Source organism: Lagenorhynchus albirostris, chromosome 3 (assembly GCF_949774975.1).
Source record: "Lagenorhynchus albirostris chromosome 3, mLagAlb1.1, whole genome shotgun sequence".
NCBI classification, from domain to species: domain Eukaryota; kingdom Metazoa; phylum Chordata; class Mammalia; order Artiodactyla; family Delphinidae; genus Lagenorhynchus; species Lagenorhynchus albirostris.
The window spans coordinates 60061939-60087390 of record NC_083097.1 but is presented as its reverse complement, the minus strand read 5'-3'; the positions used below and the strand labels follow the sequence as shown (position 1 = coordinate 60087390).

The 25452-nt window shown below is 40.8% G+C and overlaps 1 protein-coding gene across 1 annotated transcript in view; it reads right to left on the bottom strand.

Moving 5' to 3' along the window:
- IQGAP2 (IQ motif containing GTPase activating protein 2) overlaps positions 1-25452 on the bottom strand; it is a 286204-nt gene that overhangs the window by 126461 nt on the left and 134291 nt on the right. Inside the window, exons 3-5 of the mRNA XM_060143147.1 lie at positions 16486-16642; positions 8151-8228; positions 4368-4444 (exon numbers count right to left, since the gene is read on the bottom strand). Of these exons, the coding sequence (XP_059999130.1) occupies positions 4368-4444; positions 8151-8228; positions 16486-16642 (312 nt within the window). The remainder of the gene's footprint in view (positions 1-4367; positions 4445-8150; positions 8229-16485; positions 16643-25452) is intronic.

The window sequence follows — 25452 nt, the reverse complement described above, 5'->3', positions numbered from 1 at the left end:
GGACTTCCCTGGTGGTCCAGTGGTTAAGAATCTGCCTTAGAATGCAGGGGATGTGGGTTTGATCCCTGGTTGGGGAACTGAGATCCCACATGCTGCAGGGCAACTTAGTTCACGTGCCGCAACTACTAAGCCCGCATGCCACAACTAGAGAGAAGCCCGTGCACTGCAACGAAAGATCCTGCGTGCCGCAACTAAGACCTGAACAGCCGAAAATAAATAAATAAAAATAACAATAAAATGAGAGGTTAGCAAGCTTCCTGTTTAAAAAAAAATTAGTGGATAGATAACAAAAATATGAGTGAAACTTGTAGTATGGATCTTTCAGGATAGGTTTAAGTGTAGTAAGTTTTTAATAATGTATCTGGGCATTTTACTTGTGTTTTAAGGTATTTGAGGTGTTCAAAAAAGCAGTCTACTGGGACTTTCCTGGAAGTCCAGTGGTTAAGACTTTGCCTTCCAAGGCAGGGGGTGTAGGTTCGATCCCTGGTCAGGGAGCTAAGATCCCACATGCCTCGTGGCCAAAAATCAAAAAACATAACACAGAAGCAATATTGTAACAAATTCAATAAAGACTTTAAAAAAATGGTCAACATCAAAAAAAAATTAGGGGGCTTCCCTGGTGGTGCAGTGGTTAAGAGTCCGTCTGCAAATGCAGGGGACACGGGTTCATGCCCTGGTCTGGGAAGATCCCACATGCCGCGGAGCAGCTGGACCTGTGAGCCATGGCCGCTGAGCCTGTGCATCCGGAGCCTGTGCTCCACAATGGGAGAGGCCACAACGGTGAGAGGCCCATTTAATGCAAAAAAAAAAAAAAAAAAAAAAGTTTTTTAAAAGAAAGCAATCTACTAAATTTAATAATTTAAAGGAATTCAACTGTATAATGTTTAAACATTTAACAGTTGCTTAATACACTGAGCAATAAATAACAGGCAAAAAGTGTTCTTTTCCATGGCTTCCAGACAGAAAAAAAATTAGTAGTAACTCGTTAGCAAGGCTCTCACTCCATGAGGTGGCTCCTTTTATTGTGCAGGCTTTAAATATTCCAAATAAAGCCACAAAAGGAAAACATGCCATATATATATTTTAAGTCCAAAACACCAAAATAGTTACAAACAGTCATTGTCACTTGGTACTGAAATGTCAGAGTCTGGAGCAGAGAAAGGTTTATTGCAGGGCCAAGCAAGGAGAACGGGCAGCTCGTGCTCAAAAGACCCGAACTCTCTGATGGCTTTCAGGCAAGGCTTTTAAAGACAATGTTAGGGGAGAGGGTCCTAAAAAGCAGGATCAGCTCGGATTGGTTGGTGGGGAGGTAACAGGGTGATGTTCTGGGAATCTCAACCTTCTGGTTCCAACCAGTCTGAGGTCTACACGCTTATGCTCAGCATGTAATCACCATCCTCTACCTGGGTGAGGGTTTAGTTTCCGCAGAACTCCGAGATATGCATCAGACTGTTATCCATATCCCTTCAGGAGGAACTAGGAGTCCTGTGTCCTCATCATTTACTCCTTGAGACTGCTCTTTGGAACTGGGGGAAGGCCTAGGAAACAAAAGTCTTTTTTTTCTGTCCACAAGAGACAGGGGACATGGAGGGGGTTCTGTACCCAGGAAGGCCCTAGAGGGTCCTGCTCAGCTTTAATCCACCCTTTTCTTTGAGACTCTTCAATCTTGAGGGGGAACAGGTGCAGGATAAGAAAGTGAATAAAGTTTTAGATAGAGAGGTTAATCATAAACTTGCCAGAAGAACTCGGTCTTAGGGGGACTCAGTTTCAAATTTTCCAATGTTTTCTACAATGAACATATTTTTTACTTTAAATAAGGAAAAGATGATAAACATTTCTTTGAAAAGAGCATGAGGCCACTCATTACTGAGGTGAGTCTCTACATGAGGCAGAGCTCCAGAATTCCCAGCGGGGCCGCTGCGCTAACACTAGCTGGAGTCTGGGCTTGAGAACACCTAGCTGAACTGACAGAGAGAGTGATGAATGGCAGGCCTGGGCACGGGGGTTAGAAATCAAGTGAAAAGGTGAGGCAGGCAGGAAAAGGGAAAAGTAGACACAAGCAGGAAGCAAGGGCAAGAACCCAGGGCATCTTAATGAGGTTGTTAAGCCCAAATCAAGAAGACAGAGAACACTAACACACCACTGTAAAGCAATTATACTCCAATAAAGATGTTAAAAAAAAAAAAAGAAGACAGGGAACAGAAGACCAGCTGGCAGGGCCAGGCGTGAATTCTGTAGATCAAGTCAGGCCCACAGGTTGGGGCAGGAGGAAGGCAGAGGATCTTCCTGCCTGGCTCCTGATCTATAATCAGAACTTCTGACCTGCTTAATTCCCTGGCAGGTAATGCCAACTCTCCACACCAACAACACTGCTGTATCTGCAGCCAGGATGTAACGGCTGAGGATGTCTTTGTTCATTTTCAGCACCACTTCTAATCATGCAGTGAGGTCAAACCCACTGTACTTATGAAATGGCTCTGCTATCCAGCTTCCCAATGTGTCCGGCCCAACAGAGCAGAATATCAGCCTCGTCTGCATTCTAAACCATCGCAGGAAAACGTTTTGATAGAAAACACTTTAGATACACCTGAGACTTCTCCGTTCCCTATCAAGGAGCAGCCATACGGTAAGTTTAGAACAGAGAAAAGTGAAGGAGAGTCTCCCAGAGAATGCCGTTTATTAAGAGAATATTGCTTTTCAAGATCCTACTTTAAAAATTCCTACTTAAGGTCAGATCTGGTGAATAACATTCGGCAGGAATCTGCTCCAGTAACGGAGACTTCCAGGATGAGTAACTAAATACCTGAGAAAAACTGTCGGAGAAAGCAGGAAGTTGCCTTTTCTTTGTTTACCAAGCTGTTCAAGCCATTGTTAAAACTATGGCAGGCATGCATTTGTAAGCCTCGGTGCTGTTCTCTGTAACTTCTTTACAACAGTGACATCACCAGAAAGGAACTTAGCGCACCATTTCTTTATAAGCTGCTTACGTTAACACCCCAGGTGTCCACTGCAGGAAATCAATTTAAGCTTACAGAAGACACCCATGAGCAGGCTACAGATTTGGAGATTAGCACCCTGATGCATGGATACCATAATGATTAACTAATGGCTGGCTTAGCAGGTCACGAAGTGTTAAGTGATGATTCTAGGCACTGAAAAGCATTTGACCAAGAATGTTGGGCAACACATTTGATAATATTCCTCAAAATGAGCACTTGTGCACAAAAAGCTTTTAGAAAACCTGCTGGAATAATGATATACTAGCCACATATGAGGGAGCAGGCATAGAAGCAGTTTTTTCCCAGTTGTCCTAAATTACTAGAGTAAAAGAAAATCACAGAATAGGCACCTACATTTGGTCTGTATTTCAAGCAACTGTCATCTTCCAAAGAAATCTCGTAAGGACTGATGGGGTGGGAGAATCAAATTATTTGACATAATCGAAATTCTTTAGTAAGCCAGCACTGTAATGAATTATTATAAAAATCTTCTCCTTTGGAGAGAAAGAAAGCCAGGAAGAAGTTAATATAAACCTCTAGGCTGAAGACAGTGCCAGGAAAATGACTTCTAGTGATATAAACACAAGGCAGATGTTCTAAGAGAAATTTAAAATTTAATTAGACGTGAAGCCTTCCAGCCATTACCTGTGTACACACAAGACAACAGCCACAAACTAGATTTTTAGAATCATTTTTGTTACCATCTAAAAATCACATTGCTCCCAGGCCAATAAGGTAAGAAACAATCTGTGACTGGTAGAATTTCAATATTTAAAAACATTAAGATATCAAACAATTGCTTTAAAAAAATGAATGTATCGCGATTTGACTAATTTAAAGCAACTTCTAAGTTTCTTCTTTACCCTTACGGTACAAGTTCCAGTGAATGAAAGTTCAAAAGACTTTTTCATAGTGATTTTTATTAATCTATGCTAAGAATTGAGCCAAGCTAATGATTTTAAGAGTATGAAAACCAAATGTATGACTATTAAAGCTGTTCATTTGATGCATTTTGGCTATATTTGTAAAGTAGATCATAACTGAAGAATATGGTAGCACATTATTATCAGATTCCTAGAAATTTCAATTAAAATTTTCTCCTTATTATACTCACAGGTCTTTCATTCATTTTCTGGTTTTCTGTTTTGAAATGGATTAAAAAAACAGAAAAATATTTTTCAAGTTCAAGTATTGTTTTTATGTGACAATTACCTTAATTTTATACCAGCAAATTTAGAACTCAATTTAAAAAGAAGTTCAGATTATTAAAAAAAACTTGAAATAAAAAAAAAGAGCTCTCTTTCAAAACTGAAATTGTGGTTTTATTTAAATTTACTTCCTAGATTTCAAATGTATTTTTTTTCCCACCTCAGTGCGTGAATGCAATATATCATTCTTGGTATGTTTTTCCGGTCATAGACATCTGTTGTTTCTGGGTAAAATATCTGGAAAACAAAAGGGAAAAATGTGTTTATTATTTTCACAATTATTTTAACTCTCCCAAATGACCCTACTCTGATTGTCCTTGCTGTTCTATATTTATTTAAATGAAGAGGAAACTCCAGTTGTGCCTCATCTTGTTCTTCATGCGGACCAATCACTGCATCTGGTCCCCTGCCTGACAGCGCCTCCTAGTGGCTCAGGAGAGTGGGGGATTCACAATCAGCCACTCCAAGAAGGCTTTGTCCACAGGGCTGGGTAGCAGTTTCATTGCACAAGGCATGAGCCCATGTAGGCTTTGCTTTCTGTATCAGAGTCACTCTTGTGACTGCCCAGAGAAGGGTGTCCTCTTGAAAGCATTTTATTACGTTGTTAATAAAATGTAATAAAATATTACATTTTATATAATGTAAAATAAAATATTTACACAGTTCTGTAAATATGCGTGTACACACATACAATGCACACATATGCATGTATTACTTTAAGCAGAAAAAAAAAAGTATCCATTTTTGCTGAATAAAATCTGGAAAGTAGTTAAAGTATGAAAGAAAAATACCTATAACCCCACCTCCAGATTGTCACTATTAGCATTTTGGTATATTTTCTTCCGGTCTTTTTTCTGTATGTCTCTGATTTTTTATATTTATGTATGTGAGTGTTTAAAAACCAAACTGCATGTATTACAAACCTATTTAACACTTAATAGAACATGACTGTTTTACATTCCTTTCATTACTCTGTAAGAACATTATTTCTAAATAGATGCATATGATTCTTTGATATTTTTGAACCATAATTATAACCAGTTCTCCAGGGTTGAACAATTTTTTACCCCCAATTTTGTCCCTATTATAAGTCACTACAATAAATATCCCTGCATTTTCTGAGCACCTGACTGCGTCTTTTGGATAACCATCTATGTATGGAGTTAGTAGACTGAAAAGTCTGCACACTAAAACTTTTAATACACCTTTATGCTCTTCTTGAGCTTGAAACTAAAAGCCTAATAAGAAACAGATTTCAGAATGGGGCACCAAAAATGAGTAATTAGGATTGAAGCTTCTAAGATTAAGATAAGCTTGTTGGCATTACTTGCTTTCAGTAAATATTTTATAAAATTTGACATAAAAACTAAAATTAAATCATGTACCATATGGTAGTACTTGATACTCAAGCACAATTTTCTACTGGACATTGAGAAAAGCTAAGAAAAGAGAAAAGCAAAGCTTCTTGAGCTACAAATGTACAGTCACTGAGTGCTTACAGAAATATCTGTAGCTTATGAGATTTCAAAGGTCTTTCCAACTTTCCTTTAATACTTTTGCTGTTAAAGTATCAATGAGAAGAGGATTCCCAATTCAGAAGAATATGACTAGGTTTAAAATTCTACTATGTAAGCAGAGGACCACTATAACTCTCCCTCTCTTCTTTAAACAAGAACCTTTTACATTGATATTTCTCCTGGAAAATCATCATGAGTATGTCTTCTTCTTCAATTTATAGAAGAAGATGGGATCAATTTATAGTTTACCGAAACGTTTTCTTCAACATTGTAACTCCAGTGTGTAACATGACACTGAGCACAGGGTAGGCAGTTCATATTGCTAAATGAAGGCATTAATTAATATATCAAAGTCAATTCAGTATACTGTTGGCCTCTCATTTCCTGAAATGTAATGTATCACTGACTTCGTAATAAACATCGGGGTTAAAATAGAATCTGTTACATGGATCACTTGTTTGGCTTAAAATCAAAATAAATGTGGTCCAACATACACACAATTTGAGAAGGTTTAAATCATAATGAAATTATCCTAATTTAACATATGCTGCCTCATACAGAAAAACTGCATTTCAATGTCTGTCGTTATTAATCTGTTTACCACTCAACACCCTGTTAGTACTTACTAAATTGCAGTTTAGAAATAAATATGAACTCTCTATTATAACTATTGCCCAGAAAGGAACACGATTCAATGTTTTTAACATTTTAGAAGGGAAAGTAGTTTGATTAAAAAAAGGCAAAATAAAATAGATCAACATTGACTATTGCAAGAAAAAAGGAGCTGAGTTAAAACAGGTATTAGCACAAATGTATTAAAAAAAGGCATTCATAATTTACATGAAGGAGTCCTTTGTTTTCGTTGTGGGGTGTGTTTTTAATTGCAAACCTGGATTACTAATAAGAACAACAACATAGGTCTAAATAAGTCAGTAGCCAATACCCTTGCTGGACCACTCTTAAATCATTTCTTTAAAATAGCTGTATATATTAAGCAATTCAAAAAAGGGAACTACTGGTACATATAGAAACCTGATGGATCTCAAGTGAATTATGCTTAGTGAAAAAAGTCAATCTCAAAAGGTTATCTACTGTATGGTTCCATTTCTATAACATTCTCAAAATGACAAAACTATAGAGATAGAGAATAGATTAGTGGCTGCCAGGAGACAGGGCTGGGGAAGGGATGCTATATATAATGTCCAACCTCTCTGCAGTATCCGCATCTTGATTGTGGTGGTGGTCACACAAATCTATTCATGCATAGAACTACACACACACACACACACACACACACACACAAATGAATGCATATAAAAATGGTGAGCACTGAATAAAGTCTGGAGTCTAGTTAACATTAATACACCAATGTCAATTTAATTCTGTACTACAGTTATGAGATGTCACCATTAGGGGAAGCTGAATGAAGTTTACACGAAGATGTACTATTTTTGCAACTTCCTGTGATTCTAAAATTATTTCAAAATAAGAAGTTTAAGAAATAGCTCTACAATTTCTATCACATGTAATTATTTCTTCATTTCCTCCACTTGTCTATATATCTCACAGGTGTAAGGGTGCCTGCTCTTTGAATTTAACAAGTTCTGAATATTTGCTGAATGAGTTTTATTTGGAAGATCTATTTCAAGAGTAAGAGCTCTAACCCCCTAGCCAGTAAAATTTAAAGTGATACTATGATTTATAATAATACTTTATTGAAATAAATTTATAACGATGATTTATAGTGATACAATATATACCGATACAACGAGACTTGGAATCTTAAGTATAAAAAGCAACACAAAAAAGGGAGGTGGCTCTTCTAAATCAACTATCTACCAGCCAAAGCCTGCTCCGACCTTGTTTAATTTATTTTTTTCTTTTTTTTTTTTTGCGGTACGCGGGCCTCTCACTGTTGTGGCCTCTCCCGTTGTGCACAGGCTCTAGACGCGCAGGCTCAGCGGCCATGGCTCACGGGCCCAGCTGCTCCACGGCATGTGGGATCTTCCCGGTCCGGGGCGTGAACCCATGTCCCCTGCATCGGCAGGCAGACTCTCAACCACTGTGCCACCAGGGAAGTCCTAATTTATTATTTTTTAAATTTATTTATTTTTATATTAAGTGGGTTTTTTTTCTTTTTTTTTCTTTTTTAACATCTTTATTAGAGTATAATTGCTTTGCAATGGTGTGTCAGTTTCTGCTTTATACCTTGTTTAATTTATACACACTTTCACCTGGCTGCTCTCAGTCTGAGTTCTTGCCATGTGTTACTTTTTATAGGCCTTTCCATATTTCTGTTAGTTCTCACATTTCTCATTTCTGAGGCAATAAGGACATTTGCTGCATTAACGTACCCCAGTCTGCTAAATTTCTTTCCACAGTGAGGTGTTTGCATTACTCCTTTTGTCTTCCCAGTTCAGGCTTACCTTGGGTAGACCAATAGACTCCATCGCTCTTAACCACTGGACGGTGTTATCCGTGTGTCGAAAATGAAGGCCCGACTTCTAACGTGCGGATGCGTGATGGTTGGGGGAGGGGGAGTGGAAAGAAGGGAACGCACAAAGAGTGAGTCAAAAAAGTAATAACTTTTTTCATTAGCAGGATGCTTTCAATTGTCTTTCTCCTAGAATCGTGTTATGAACGCTCATATGAAACAACCAGAGATCCAATAAAGGAGATGACACTATCTCAGCAACACTCCAACCATTTGGGATGGACCGTCCCAGTTCCCAGAATTCACACGTTTGAGGTAATTCTGAACTAGAATCTCAAAGACCATTTTCTGTCTAGCACACCTTAGGATGTTTTATGAGACACACGTGCACATACATGAGCATGTGCACACGTGCACACACACACACACACACACACACACACACACACACACCCCATGTCAAGACTGTGGCAACCATAGCTGAGAAGACTGTAACTTCAAGAAAAAAAAGGATTTTTAGAAGACTAAATGCCTTTTTTTTGGTGGTTTCTGGCTCTGCCAAACCATTTTTTCTGATCACGAATGTAGTACAATTTCCGTAAAAAACCTGAAAAATGTAGAAAAATACAAAGATGAAAACAAAAAGCACCCCACGATTCAGAGCTAATTTTAGTATTTATTCCTTCTATAATCTAATTGTAATCTTGGCCTTGTACAAGAAGTAAACTTTCACTGGAAATATTTTACAAGACCTTTTTCTACTCATATAATAAAAATAGGCTATGTTTTCCATTCCTAACAGTCCTAATCAGACAGCCATTATTTTCTCCATAAATAAATTATTCTTGTTGCTATTTCATGAAGTTTTATCAGGCAATGAACCATTGTGAGCTTTAAAATGATCTTATATATTTCATTAGTTAAATGTGTACCGTAATGTTATGCATTTTATTTTCATTTCAAATAAAATAAGAAGTAACTACAGCAAGTTTCATCATAACTAACACCCAGTGGTAGATCATCACATTCAGAAAGTCTAGCTCTTCTCTTTTGTGAAGGGAAAAAGGGTCATCTTACGTGACCTTTTACAATCTAATAGTTGGAAAGCATTTTTGTTGCTGTAAGGAATTATGAAGTATAAGCTAATTAACATTTGACAAATATTTACGTGCTTTTGATAGTGGCCACTATTTTTTTTTTTTTTTTGCGGTACGCGGGCCTCTCACTGCTGTGGCCTCTCCCGTTGTGGAGCACAGGCTCCGGATGCACAGGCTCAGCGGCCATGGCTTACAGGCCCAGCCGCTCCGCGGCATGTGGGATCTTCCCGGACCGGGGCATGAACCTGTGACGCCTGCATCGGCAGGCGGACTCTCAACCACTGCGCCACCAGGGAAGCCCAGTGGCCACTATTTATTAAGATTGGACTGTGTGTGTCAAGCACTTTACATAAATTATCTCTGATTTTCAAAACACCCTGCAAGGTAGTTATCATTCTCATTTTTTAGAGATGAGGAAATCTAGGCCAAAAAGATGAAGTGACTTGCCTAAAGTCAAACAGCTGTTAAGGGGCTGAGCTGGGATTCAAGACTAGGTCTCTGTGGATCTTAAAACCTTTCCTGTGCTAACACTCCCCAGGGAAGAGGGCAGGACATAATGACCAGGGGGTTATTCTTCACAGGGAAGAGATTAGCTAATTACTATGAAATAACTAGAGGGAGGGGGAAGTGTACGGAAAGAGAGGAAGGATGGAAAAGAATAAAGAGAGAGAGAGAGCACGCAGACAGTTAACAGCCAGGTGGTAGTGTCTCAGGGTAACTCTGCAACAACTTTTGCAGAATACAAACACTTCTCAGACACGGCCACTCTGCGACCGTGGAGGGACAAAGCGGACATAATCCTCAATCACGTCAGGGCAGAGGACCTCAACACCACAAAGTAACTAAACATCACCCTCTTCCAACTAAGACGGGCGACTTAGTTCTTGTCTGATGTCAATCTGGTTCCTATTCAATATTCTCACCTCCTAGATAAAAATTACCAAGACACCAAACGGATAGCGCTTCCTGACAACACTGCAACGATCCTTGCGCTTCCCTAAATCCTTATTAGAATCACTCAGTACAAGCTCAAATCTCCACTAAGCTATTTTCTCTTCCTTATAGCTCCGTGGGTATGCATTTTTTCTTGGCACATCATATTTAAATAAATATAATTTTATGTTGGTTTCTGAGAGTCTTTGGCTGGTAGCCTTCAACAATCCAAATTATATAACAAAAACATCCCATCCATTTAGTGGTTTCATTAGCTAGGTAAACTCAGGAAAGTTACAAATCTCTCTGAACCTTGGTTCCTCGGCTACAAAAGGCAATGGTATGCTTCTTTGGGTTGAGGATTTAATGAGATTTATACATATAACACTTAGTTGCAAAGTACACCTAAAATGCAATAAATGTTAGTTATTGTAACTATAAGACTGGGCTTGAAACTTTTATTCACCTGTAAGGCCAGAGAAAGGTTTAGCGCTTCATGTGAGAGGCACTGAAGGAAAGGGTGGTTATCAGAGTCATATTTCTACGGTAAATGAGTGAAAGATTTTAAATCCTTCGTCCGCTTCAAACACCTGAGGAATGCTGACCTCAGAACCCTATGGTCCATGCCTGCCTATTTAAGGAGTAAGCTTCAGTGAGCGAACTGCATTAACATCTTCAATCTACCACGTTTACTTCAATTAGAACAAAAACAGTCTTCCAAACAGGCTCAAAATAATCTTAGTCTACTATAACCATTTATAACTTGTCTACTTTTTCACCAGTCCTACACTAATATATTAGGCTGGGTGGTATGTCTATAGTCATAACTTGGCCAAGGGCTGTTACTGCACATCTACCTAATTTCTTTCATGTATTAGACTAGAGAGTATATGCTGATTTTCTACTGCTGAGCTACTACAGCACCAGCAAAAAAGATTACTGCAGTTTAAATTGAATAGATGAGGTATTATGTAAGACTTCTTTGGATGGTAACTTCTTACATATCAGGATCAAAGCATTTTAGAACTATGAGGTAGTTTAAAACCAGTAATTATTCTAATTTGCTCATTTTATAGATGAGGCAACTGATGCCCCAAGTATTTAAGACACTCGAGTTGACCTAACTTGTTGAGCTCTGGATCAAGACTAGCGTGCAGAATTCCCTGACTTCAAGTCCAAATATTCTGGTTAATTTACTGCTCACAGAACCTCAGGACAAACACCTGTAACACTTACAGTGTAACACTTACAGTGTGCTTACCTCTGTCAGACAGGCATTGGGCCTTGCATAGATCACATTTGTTCTTCACAATTTCTCAACAAGGTTGATATTGTTACTATTTTCCCACTTTACATTGGAGGAAACTGAAGCTCACAGAGGCAAAGTTAGTGGCAAAGCCAGATTCTGAGGTGTTTTGGTTCTACAGCTCATACTACTGACCACTACGTACATGCTTTCCCTATCTAAGGCCCACCTAAATGTTCAACGCGCATTTATTGTACGTCTGCAACTGTCAATGCACTGTCCAGAGTGATAGTGTTCTTTGGCTTCGAGCCTTATCAGACTGAATCCTCCCCAAGGACTGCCCCTCCTACCTCCTCCTCTTTCTCTTGGTCATCCTAGTTGGCTTGGGAACGTTCATCCTTCAAGCCCCACCATGGAAACCTTCCTGGCTTCTTTACCAGCCCAACCCCTTTTGGAACTGACCACACTATTCTTGGTTGGCTCCTACCATCTACCCAGCCATCTTCTCTTCACTGCCCTCCACCCATTTCCAGCCCCTTTCCAGGATTCATCCTTTGTTTTCCCTCTTGAATCCACTCACTGTCACCTGTCACCTGGACTGAGTAATCCCCTCATGCACTCTGCCTGCATGTCCACCCTCCCTCCAATGTGTTCTCCACATAGCAGCAGAGAAATCTTTCTAAAGTACATACTGTACCATGATGTCTCTGCCAACACTGAAACAGCTTCCCCCTGTACTTAGGTTGAAGTCACTCATTGTACTTAGGTCCTCCATGTGTCACTGAGTAATCTGTCTCTGCTTCCCTCCTGGTCTCATTTCTTACCACTGTCCCTCACCGTAGCCTTTCAGCCACTCAACTTGGCCAAGCTCTTTTCTTCCTTGAGCTTCTCACAAATGGGTCCCTTCTCTCTGGACCATCCTCCCCATTCCCTACCCTTAACTCTCCACATGGACGAGTTTCCTCTCATTCTTCCAGCCTCAGAGTAAATGTCTCCTCAGAGAAGCCCATGGCCATCTGTCAATAATTCTGGCTTTCATTTCTTCCTTCATACACTTATCACAATTCACAACTGTCTATTTTACTCACAGTCTCTCTCTCCAACTGACCATGAAATCATGTCTGCCCTGCTGCCCACTCTGCCGCTGGTGCCTGGAACAGTGGCTGCCACATGGTAGGTACTAATAAGTACTGTATGGATAATTGAGTCGTATCTTTTATGTATTTCTATCTTAGGACAATTTTATCTGCTTTCTGTATAACTTTATTAAAATGTATTATATTAATGTGTGTCTGCCTATAGTCAAACCTTTGTAGACTCTAAGAAAAAAAACTGCCTGGGGTGATTATTAAGAATGCAGCTTCCTGGGTCCCTGGCTAAGATTCTGCCTGACTCAGTAGTCTGGGATGGGGCCCAAAAGTTGACGTTTTTACACACACCCATCAGGGGGTCCCACAGGAAGTTTGAGCATCACACTTAGAGGAAGAGTTTCAGTAAATATTGAATAAAGTATTGAATAAAGAATAGAAGACAAGAAACGGAGCACTCTGGCTTACTACGAACTACTGTCATTCGTTCCTTCACCCAACAGCTATTTCCCCAGCACACCCTATGGGCCAGAACCTGCACTATTCACTGGGGACATGACAGAGGAGACACACACAGTTCTTGCCTTCATGACAAAATAATCATTACAGTACTCCGTGGTGTGTCCTTGTGTGCATGGCATGACCATGCAACTCAGACCTGGAAGGGGGGTGGTGGGAATGGTCAGGGAAAGAATACTCATCACTGGAAGGTTTAACTCTAATACCTAGCATATCTTTCTAAACCTAAGTTAATGAGGGGCCAAGGCTGTCCATAAGCTGGCAGACAAAGAGGATGGGGCAGCATGAAAGCTCCCATCTACTTGGCTCAAAGCCATCATCAGTGCCACACCTGAGGCCTTGCGATTCAGGACAGAGCTTTTGCATCGGGGAAACGCTGCCCAACAGGTGGGTCATATTTTACGGCTGCAGTCCAGGCAGACCCTGCAGTGAGCACCCAGCCTCACTGAGCTCATGGTTTCCAGATGGCACACCAAGAGACGGGCCTAGGTTAGCAAGTGTTCCCTTGTGTTTCAACGTCTCTCGCAGTCCCGTGATTTAGTGCTCCTTAGAAAGGGCCACGTGCGTGACGGGCTTTAGACCTGAAGAGCACATGAACGGGAAGCTAAGTCTCCTGCCCACTAATACTGGTCTCCCTGCATTTCTGTAGAAGAAATGAAATGGCCTTAACATAAAAACTTATGATTACATGGCAAATCACGGACAATTTCCATTCAAGGACACTTTCAAGGATTTAATAAAAGGAGAAAAAGAAAAGCTTTTTTTTTTTTTTTAGAAAAGCCTCTTTTCTCCAGTGAATTAACAGAGGGGTAGTTTCCATTTGTCCCGTGTTTCTCCCACATCACAGCTGGCATCTACCACCCTCCATCCACCACTTCCCTTCTTTCCATGCCTCTCCTAGCATCCTTTCTTCTGTGCACCCCAGCGGAGGCCTGGCGGCACGGGTGACAGCAACATAGAACACTTCCCTCTGTCACGATGTTTTGCTCAGGGATGTCATCATCTGCTTAGGCGCCACAGGTATTATTTTTTAACAAGAAATTGGAATCACTTCCCCGTCCCCATCCCAAAGAGAAGCTACTGATTCAAATGATAGGATCTCTGATGCCAGGAGGAAACAGTACCTGTTTAAGTTGCCATGAGGGGGTCCACAGCTAAACTGGGAAGAGACACCTATATTCAAGGTGTATACTGTGCCAGGAGAGGGAAGAATCAGCCCACCCGCTGCTCTGAGTCTCACCTTCACTAAAGGTCTGTCTTTCTGGCCTGATTCTCACTATTCACACATCAAAATACCCACAATCCCTTTCCAGGGAGGCCTGGCGCCAACTACACTTTAACTCTATCATCAAATCTACATGGCTGGGGCTTCCCTGGTGGCACGGTGGTTGAGAGTCCGCCTGCCGATGCAGGGGACATGGGTTCGTGCCCCGGTCCAGGAAGATCCCACATGCCGCGGAGCGGCTGCGTGTGAGCCATGGCCGCTGAGCCTGCGCGTCTGGAGCCTGTGCTCCGCAACGGGAGAGGCCACAGCAGTCAGAGGCCCGCGCACCGCAAAAAAAAAAAAAAAAAAAAAAAAAAAAAATCTACATGGCTGTTAGTACTAATAGGCCTAGATCTTGGTAACTATCATTACAGTAATGAAAATAAAACAAAAATCGTGCTCTAAAATGTGGATAAATGTTCATTTATTTTGTGACAAGGGGGATACAAATTATTTTTTACCGTGTCTGAACTTTTAAAGTATTCCTCGAAAAAAAAAACAAACTTTAATTTTGGCTGGCTAAGTCATTTGTTTCACTTAAGTCTTACAAAAGGCCGAAAACTTACTCTAGGGAGAAACATCTAGAGTTAATAAACACATGACTTAATAAACTCAAACTTATTTTAAGATATGCAAACACTTCTATTCATAACGTTATTCAAGGCAGAAACTTTTGCTCAATTCCCTTTTGGGCTAGATGATGAAAAGAGAGTTGTCAAAAAAGATGTCAATTCATCTTGTCTACTGTTAGCATAAACCATTACTCAAACATTTGCTCTGAATTCAATACACACATTTAAAAAAATTTTGTCTCAATAACAACTGAAGGGTAGTGTGACATGCAATAAATGGAAAATCATTCCATTTTCAACTATACTTAATGTTACCCTTGAAATTTTAAGAGAAATAACTTTTAAGGATACTTGAAAATCTGCAGATAAAAAATACTGATTAAAAAACCAAACACAATATATTAAGAAAATAAAGAATCAAGTTTCAAAGAAGCTTTAGAAACCCTGACCCAAAGCGGAGAATGGATCACATGTTCCAGGAGGGAACAGCACACATTTTTTTTTTTTTTTTTTTTTTGGTACGCGGGCCTCTCACTGTTGTGGCCTCTCCCGTTGCTGAGCACAGGCTCTGGACGCGCAGGCTCAGCGGCCATGGCTCACGGGCCCAGCTGCTCCGTGGCATGTGGGATCTTCCCGGACCGGGGCATGAACCCGTGTCCCCTGCATCGGCAGGCAGACTCCCAACCACTGCGCCACCAGGGAAGCTCCAACAGCACAAATTTTAAAATTCCCTTTTGAAGACACATATAATGAAGGGGTCTTTCAGGCTGGTGTTTACTTTTTCCTCCTTTACTTCTTAATGGAAAATTTCAAACATAAAAATTGGACAGAATAGTATAATGAACTCATTTGCATGCCTCATCTAATCTCAACAACTATGAACTCATGGCCAGTCTTGAATCATCTGTCCAACCGCCTCCCAGTTATTTTGAAGCAAATGATAGATATATCACTTTATCTGAAAATACTTAAACATGTATCTGAAAAATATCAGAATTTTTTTTATTAATACAAGATTGGTATTTATTTTGGTTTGGTTTTCTCACCCATATGCCTTCCCAAATTAGCCATGAAATAATTCTTAAAACTAGTTGCATATAAAAAGGGTAGTCTTAATTTGTTTTAAACACCAAAAGGAAAGGAGTTCCTGACTATTCAATGTCAGAATTTTTTTTTTAAATCACCTTGGGCCTAACTCTTTAGGGCCACAAGTTCAAGTCCTAGTTAGGTACTTTATTCCTTGATGAGAACAAGGGGAGTAATAAACTGTGTTGATGGTGAAAAAAGGAGGGGTAGAGGGCCCCCCACTCTTACAGTTACTGGCACTAATAAAATGACCTCCATGAAGGAATAATGGGGGTGGGAGCTGGGAAGCCCCATAGAGCAGAGATCTCTCGGCCTCAGACCAGAAATAGACAAATGCTTTGCTTTTAAAATTGCTGCCGCCTCAGGAATGATTATTTACAGGCTTAAAAGACCAAGGACATCCCCTTTCCCCACAACCCATCTCCCACCAAATCCTTATAGAAACACTAAAAGAAAGGAAAGGAAGGGAAAGACTGAACTTCCACTTTGAGCTGGAGGCCAGACCAATTAGATCTCAGTTACCTTGTAACGTGTTTGTTCCACATCATAGATCTTTTTGTCCGATACCATTTTGGGGGCAAAGAACTTGGCTAACTTTGCAAGGTAAACTCCGTTCCGGAGCCCTTCTTCCAGTTCAGTGGTTGGTGGCAATTCTTCCACTAAGCAGACTTCCATCCACCTAAAGGGATTAAAAAAACCTTAAGGTGACTCCAGTTCAAGTAACTTTCTATAACTGAAGAGAGGCAGTATCTTACTACCTGTGATGGAGACATTAACAAAGGGAGCGGGATGTGAAACATCTTTAGGTGTCACAGATGGGAAGAGAGAACTTTCTGGGTGGGACAAGAATTCAGAACACACAGGAACAAGGGGGATGACAAGCCCAGAGGCACTGAACTCACTTCCAAGCCAGAGCTTGTCGACTTCACTTTTATCAGAGTCTCTGCCAATTCTCTTTTGTGCCAAAGAGGAAAAAGGCCAAAGCCTATTTGTATGGGTGGAATGAGTCTTGCTGACATTACAGAAAAAAACAGTTCCAAGTTTATGAGCCCTTAGTGGAGGACATTCTTGTAGGGGTTATGCTGTGGGGAGAGTGTAGTCCCAGGTGCAGTAAAATTTGCAGTTGCCTCAGTCTGGAAATGACTACCAGGAAAGGTAGGAAGCGTGGAAAAGGGACAGTGAAATTCAGAAAGCAGACGCTGTCTTCTTTAAATAGGACACATTCCTTTTTCCAATACCAGGAACTTATTACAGCATGCTTACCTTTTGGGGGGAAGCTATTTACTGGATTTTGAAAAAGATGAGATTAAATCTTAGGACATTGTGCCCGTATTGTAGAAAAGAGAGCAGCAAGGTCACTACTGGCTCAAAAACACACAGTGGGAGGGGAGCCAGGCCTGTTCCCATTTCACACCGGTGTGCTGAGAATCTGTGGAGCTCAGAGAATAATGCGCTTCCTATCCATTCTTGAAGAACTCTTCCCTACTGTAAGACCCAAGAGGCAGGGGTGCAAGCTCTCACCTCCCTGCCACGAACCCACCGCCCAATCACCAACTATGAGTGTGAGCTCCACACCTATATAGCCAGTCCCCGCAGAAGATCATTAACAGCGACAGCGCCGATCCCATCAACACTTGGCAGTCGGGAGAGGGCTGTTCTGCAGTATTAACAACCGATCGTGATCCAAGCAGTGAACACTGTAAAACGTCTCAATCGCTCGCAGCTCTGGCCAACATCTTTGAAAAGCTCAAAGAGTCCCTAATAAGCAAGGAGTATTTACTGACCACTTATTTAGGCAATGTAAAACGTGGAGTATATGAGAAAAGCATAAACATAAGCCCTGCCTTCTAAGAGCATTAAGCATAATTGAGACGGCAACACAATTGTGGGGAAAAACCAGGGAGCCATGTAAGAGAGGCTATGCTGCCCAATGCTACATGTTAGTGCATAAGAAGAAAAAGTTGGGGAATAAAGGGGATCGTCGGATTATCACTGGAGTAACAGGGAAAACAATGAGAAGGTGGTGGGATCTGGATTTGGCCTAGAAAAGGGGAGTCTTTGGAAAGGCAGGGCAAGCGCTTAGGAGCTGGGGAACAGGACATACTAAAGCCATAAAGGAAACATGGCTGATTCACAGAGCAAACCCAGAGAAGACTCTGGGCCTTTGGGGTTCGTGGGAAGAAAGGAATAACGCTGAGCACACAGTGAAGTGAGGTTCTGAGGGAACTGGCGTGAAGAGAAGTGACGACGTTTGCTGCCACAGGAAGCAGGGAGCTCTGGGCAGCTTCGCAGCAGAGGAGTGACAGGCTGACAGTGGTAATTAGAGAAAAGTAATCTTGTATGATGGATGCCCCAAAGATAAAGCGCTCTGTCAGCCTTTCCCATTGTGAGGAGTGGAGGGACTGGATGAGACAGGAAGAAAGGGGAAGGAAGGAAAACAAGAGGCATTTCAAGGAAACGGTAACAAGACTTGGTGACAGCTTAGAAAGTGCAGGAGGGGGTCAAAGGAAAGAGAATATTCCCAGCCAGGGAGAGGGGCCCCGTGTGGAGGGAGGACTCAGCCCCACATCCACTGTGTGACCCCAGGCATGCCCCCTAACCTCTCTGGGCCTCATTTTTCTCCTCTGCTGAAGGGGCAGGAGATGAGAAGGATGGGATGTTAAGGTCTCTCCCAGGTCTAACATCCTAGGGGGACTGGGGAAACTGGGAGAACAAGGAACTGATAAAATGAGATGACAAGTTTGCTTTCACATAACAAACAAGGGCTTCAAATGAACGTAGAGTACCAAAGCCTTGATGAATTTTTAAAAATGTAAGAAATCAATAACAACATTGCCTTTTTGATAAAAATCTGGCCAAGTTAAAAGCCACTGCACTAGACCAAGTTTCTAATCTAAATAAACTACAAATTATGGCATTATGCTACTTCACATTAAAACAAACCTGTTTTCAAATAATTATCTTGAAAAAATGTACAAAATTGTTTCTAACACAACAGTATATAACTGCTTTATAATAATCCTGTAATCGGGGGTAGATGTATGAAGGGTGGCAGAGAGGTAAATTGACAATTTGTAGTAGGAGTGGGGGAGATAAATTGACATTTGGGACCAAGGGGCAGGAAGTTAAAATAAAAACAACTCTGAAGTGTGATATTTTAGACTTGGTCTTACTTTTTAAAAGGATAATCACCTTAATTTTTGTCTGTGTTAGAATATATGTGTAGTTGGCTGAAAACACTATTCTAAAAACTTAGGTTAACTATAGCCTATTTAAAATGTAGCCATTGCTAATGCATATGACATCATGAAGTACTCAAAGGCAAAAGCCATCTCTTCTTCCTTTTCATAATCCCTTTGTCCTGGAAATGTATTTACAGATAGTGGGCACCCAACAGATTGTTATTAAATGAAAGATTCTGACTGCTTAGGAAAAACATTTTCCAAGCATCGCAGTTACATCATAACATCTTTTAGGACACTGCCGCTGACTTGTAAATGTAGCATTTTTGCAACATTAGGCATCAATGTTTCACTACCTTGAGAGTCAAAAGAAAATGCTATTACCATCAATGGTAACTAGTGTTTATTAGCACTATTTTATTCTAGAACCTGGATTTAATACTTGACGGGGATTATCATTTAATCCTCGAGCCCACCCCATAAGGAAAGGTGCTATTAGGATCACCACTTGCAGATGCTAATCTGAGGCCCAGAAAAGCCAAGGCCATAGAGCTACTAATTGAAAGACATCAAAAAGCTCCTCTAGGAACCCTCCTACACTGTGGGTTGGAATGTAAATTGGTGCAGCCGCTATGGAAAACAGTATGGAGGTTCCTCAAAAAACTCAAGATAGAGTTGCCATATCATCCAGCGATCCCACTTCTGGGTATATATCCGGAAAAAACTTTAATTCAAAAAGATACGTATACCCCTATATTCATAGCAGCACTATTTACAACAGCCAAGACATGGAAGCAACCTAAATGTCCATCGACAGATGAGCAGACAAAGAATATGTATGTGGTACATATATGCGATGGAATATTACTCGGCCATAAAAAATGAAATAATGCCATTTGCAACAACAAGGGTGGACCTAGAGATTATAATTTTTACTAAATTGAAGTAAGTCAGAAAGAGAAAAACAAATACCATATGATATCACTTATATGTGGAATCTAAACTATGACACAAATGAACTTATCTACAAAACAGAAACAGACTCATAGATATAGAGAATAGGCTTGTGATGCCACGGAGCAACTAAGCCCGTGAGCCACAATTACTGAGCCTGCACTCTAGAGCCCGTGAGCCACAACTACTGAGCCTGTGTGCCCCAACTACTGAAGCCCGCGTGCCTAGAGCCCGCGCTCCGCACCAAGAGCAGACACTGCAATGAGAAGCCCGCACAGTGCAATGAGAAGCCCGCACCAAGAGCAGACACTGCAATGAGAAGCCCGCTCACCGCAACTAGAGAAAGCCCACGCACAGCAACAGAGACCCAGTGCAGCCAAAAATAAACAAATAACGATAAATACATACATTTATTTTAAAAAAAAGAGAGAGAGAATAGGCTTGTGGTTCCCAAGGTAGAGGGGTGTGGGGGAGGGATGGATTGGGAGTTTGGGATTAGCAGATGCAAACTATTACATACCGAATGAATAAACCGCAAGGTCCTACTGTATAGCACAGGATATTCAATATCCTGTGATAAACCATAATGGAAAAGAATATGAAAAAGAATATGTATAACTGAATCACTTTGCTGCACAGCAGAAATTCATATCGTAAATCATTTGTGCTTCAATAAAAATGTTTTTCAAAAAGCCCCTCAAATTCCAATTTTTAACTCTCACGACTCAAACAGAAGGCAGTCTCACAGCCTAGTGTAAAATAAAAGTGGTAACAGGACACTCCAGGCTCCTTCCAGAGTAGGAGTAAAGGCCCCATGGTTTGGAGATGCAGACGCTTTCACTCTTCAGTGTAAGGTCAGAGCATAGTACATTCGCTGTCCAAGTGGAGCAAACATCCTAGGGTTCCATTTATTCCCTTGGAACTCCCTCTTTGTCGTCACCTACCTCACAACTGTAAGTGACAGACAGCCTCGGCTGCGTCTTGCGGGTGCTGTTGTAACTGGGTGCTGGGTATGGGAAGCTTAGAGTCTGTCTAAATGGGGTCACCTCCTCGAGAACTCTGGCAAGACAAGGCAGGATCTCTAAGAGTCTCCTCATAATATACAGCTTGGAAACTTATCAATTATTAGTCAGTATATGATCAATAACGTTTGAATGATGATAGCAAGACCATTCTTCTGGAACAGTCAGTAAACTCTGCTCCAACATAACCAGCTAGGCTGGCTCCCTAACACTGCTCTCAGGGTATTAAACTACCTCACAGGGAAGCAGGGGCCATGATATGCAAGCTTCTAAACGAGTACCCAGTCATCATGTGGGCTGAATATCCTTTGGACCTATGTTTCAAAAGCCTCCACTCTCCCCTCCCCCCGTCTGCTAGCAGGATGCTAAAGCTCAGGGCAACCTTGAAAGTAGGTGGAAGATCTCCCATCAGCCTGGGTCCCTGAGGAACCCGGGGACCTGGGTTATCTGCGTGGTAAGGAGCCTCCTGTACCCCCTCATCCTCGCCTTAAGCTACTGAATGTTACCTGAAAAAGAATTACATTTCTACTGCCAACCTCAGCCTCAGTGGCTTATCTGTTACAAAGCTAGTGTTACCCCGCCAAATCAATGCAATTCATTAAGTGGGATTTTTATGGTCTGTTGGGGTCAAACTTCCTGTCGCAATCACAATACAGAAAACAACTGGCCTGATGTTCAGGAGGTCTGGATTTCCAATCACTAGCTGGATGCCCTGGAACAGGTCACTTAAAACTCTGAGCTGAGTTTTAGTCCAAGAGTGTAAAATTATAAATGGAATTCTGTACGACACTAATTATGTGATTTTGTTGTGTTTAGTAACAGCTTTATTGAGAGAGAATTCACACACCATATACTCTTTTAAGATGTATAACGCAGTGACTTTTAGCATAGTCACAGGGTTGTGAGACCATCACTTAACAATTTTAGAACGTCTTCATCACTCTGAAAAGAAGCGCTATAACTCATTTACAATATTCCCTGTTTACTCCCAATTTTCCAACCCACTAATCTACTCTCTGTTTATAGATCTACTTATTCTGGACATTTCATGTAAATGGAACCATAAAATACATGGCCGTCTGTGACTAGCTTCTTTCACTTACCATAATGTTTTCAAGGTTCATCTATGGTGTAGGATATATTAGGGCTGCATTCCTTTTCATTGCTGAATAATATTCTGCTGTATGGATATATATCATATTTTATTTATCAGTTTAGGGACATGTGGGTTTTTCCCACTATTTGGCTACTACGAATAATGCTGCTGTAAACATTAGTGTGTAAGTTTTTGCAAGGACATACGTTCTGCTTTCTCTTGTGTATATACCTAGGAGTAGAATTGCTGGGTCATAAGGTAACTCTATGTTTAATCTTTTTTGGAACTTCCAGACTTTTCCAAAGCAGCTGCAACATTTTACATTCCCATCAGCGCTGTGTGAGGATTCTAATTTCCCCAGCTCCTTGCCAACACTCAGCTGTCTTTCTGATTATAGCCATCCTAAGTAGATACAAAGTGGCATCTCATTATGGTTTTGATTTTCATTTCTCTGATGGCTAATGATATTGAGTATCTTTTTATGTGCTTATTGCCTATTTGCATATCTTATTTAGAGAAACGTCATTTCAAATCCATTGCCTATGTTTTAGCTGGGTTTTTTTAAAATAATTGAGTTATAAGAGTTCTTTATATATTTGGTATACAAATCCCTTATCAGGTACATGATTTGAAAATATTTCTTCATTCTGTGGCTTGTCTTTTTGCTTTCTTGACCGTGTCTTTTGAAGCACAGAAAGGTTGTAATTTTGATGAAGCCCCATTTATCTATTCTTTTTTTCTTTAAGTCTTTATTGAATTTGTTACAATATTGCTTCTGTTTTATGTTTTGGTTTTTTGGCTGCAAGGCATGTGGGATCTTAGCTCCCCAATCAGGGATTGAACCTGCACCCCCTTGCATTGGAAGGTGAAGTCTTAACCACTGGACCACCAGGGAAGTCCCCCATTTATCTATTCTTTTTTTGCTTGTACTTTGATGTCATATTTAAGAAACCACTGCTTAACTGAAGGTCACAAACACCTATGTTTTCTTCTAAGAGCCTCATAGTTTTAACTCTTATATTTATTATATCTTCTACCCATTTTGAGTTAATTTTTTGTACTGGTGAGAGGTAAGGGTCCAAATTCATTCTTTTTTTTCTTTTTTTCTTTTTTTTTTTTTGCGGTACGCGGCCTCTCACTCTTGTGGCCTCTCCCGTTGCGGAGCACAGGCTCCGGACGCGCAGGCTCAGCGGCCATGGCTCACGGGCCCAGCCGCTCCGCGGCATGTGGGATCCTCCCGGACCGGGGCACGAACCCGCGTCCCCTGCGTCGGCAGGCGGACTCTCAACCACTGCGCCACCAGGGAAGCCCTCAAATTCATTCTTTTGAATGTGGACATCCAGTTGTCTCAGCACCATTGGTTAAAAAGACTGTCTTCAATTTGACCTGAAAACCCACAGAAAACCAGAATTGGCCTGTGTCTCCTCCTGCTGCCCTCGCATTTACTGCTTCTTCCCTGTTCCTTCCATTGGTTGCTCGTACTGAACCTCAACACCAATATGTGAACATGTCATCCCAAACCAGAGGTGAAGCTATTCCTTATGAGCATCTTCAAGGCTGTCGCAGAACCTTATTTTCCTTTCGGGGGGTGGGGTGGGGGGGCAGGAAATGGGGCTCTTTTGTATTAGTATTGCTTGCGTTCTCTTCTCTCTGCAGAAGGAAAATCTGAATCACTTACCAGGCAACAACAAAATGGAGGTAAAAGGAATTTCCTTTCTATCATTCAAGCAGACTGTCTTCAAATTTGTTTTTTTGTTTTTTGTTGTTTGAGTTGAGATGGTTTTCGTTAAGTAGCTCTGTGTGGAAAAGTACCAGGTCCGTTCCAAGTGAGACAGGGAGAAGGAGGGGTGTGTGGCAGGGGAGGATACTGGGAGAAGGATGAAGGGGAGAGAAAGGTAAAAACTTTCCAGTTTTAGGTTAAGGCCAAAAAGAAAAATAATTAATGTCATTTTGTCTTGCAAGAGAACCAAAAACAAACAAACAAAACAAAACAAAACCAAAAGCCAAAATACCACCTCACAGAAATCTGGAGACAAACCATCCATTCTATTGTGCTACTTTTTGCTTTGCAGAGCACAGGGAAGTTGCTTCACTGAGGCATTTGCTATCGGAGTTGTTATTCAGGAAATCTCCAACTATAAATCTTGGTCTCTATCATACAGCACTGTATGAAATAAATGTCCCCAAAGTAGAGCTGCTGGCCTAGAAACAGAAAGCGTGTTTTTTTCTGCACAAACCCTGTTTTAATGTAGTGCCCTAATCCGTGAACTTTCAAGTACTACAAGTCAATTTCTCTCCTGAAACATTTTGAAAATCAGCATATGAAATATTTTACAAAAGGATAAAAACGACCAGCTATTTTTACGTGTACAGTGTAACTGGTCACCTTTTGTGCCAATGAGAAGTGAAATGTCAGAAGTCAGGGTTAGATTCAGTTCTCACGGTAAACCTTTCCATTCACTGGAGGCTGAGGCAAAACTGTCACAACGAGGAGGGGAGGGAATAAATTAGGAATTTGGGATGAACAGATACATGCTGCTATACATAAAATAAACAACAAGGACCTACTGTATAGCACGGGGAACTACATTCAATATCTTGTAGTCTATAATGGAAAAGAATCTGAAAAAGTATACACACACACATATTAAAAAACTGGATCACTTTGCTATACACCTAAAACACTGTAAATCAACTATATTCAATTAAAAAAACAAAAAAACTGTCACCACAATTCTATCAGCCTAATTAGCTCAGGGGAACAGGGATGTCGAAAAACACATATTGCACAACTGAGGCAGGCATCCATGGGCCCCCAGCCTTCTCTCATATAAAATTTATTTGGTTCACTATAAGAAAATGATGTGAAATATTAAAATAATGCTAATTATTTTCTTTAAAACACAGACTTACAATACCATGAAAAGAAGCAATATATGACTCCAAGACCTAACAGGCACGGAGCAGGCTTTTGAGGACGTCTTTCTCATTCTCCTCTTTAGAAAGGAGATGATACAGCAACCCTCTGTCGAGTTTGGCAAGCATTTCATGAACTGTGTTCCACAGAATACTGGCTCAGTGAGATGCTAATACTGTCCTGGTGGGAAAGGGGGCCAAATGAACTTAGAAAATGTTGCATTCTATGTCTTCTCTGGAGGATTCATGTGTTGCATTAGCATCCTGAAAGCTCAGAGAATTCCTGAAGTCAGGAACCAAGTTTACTTTTTGATGCAAT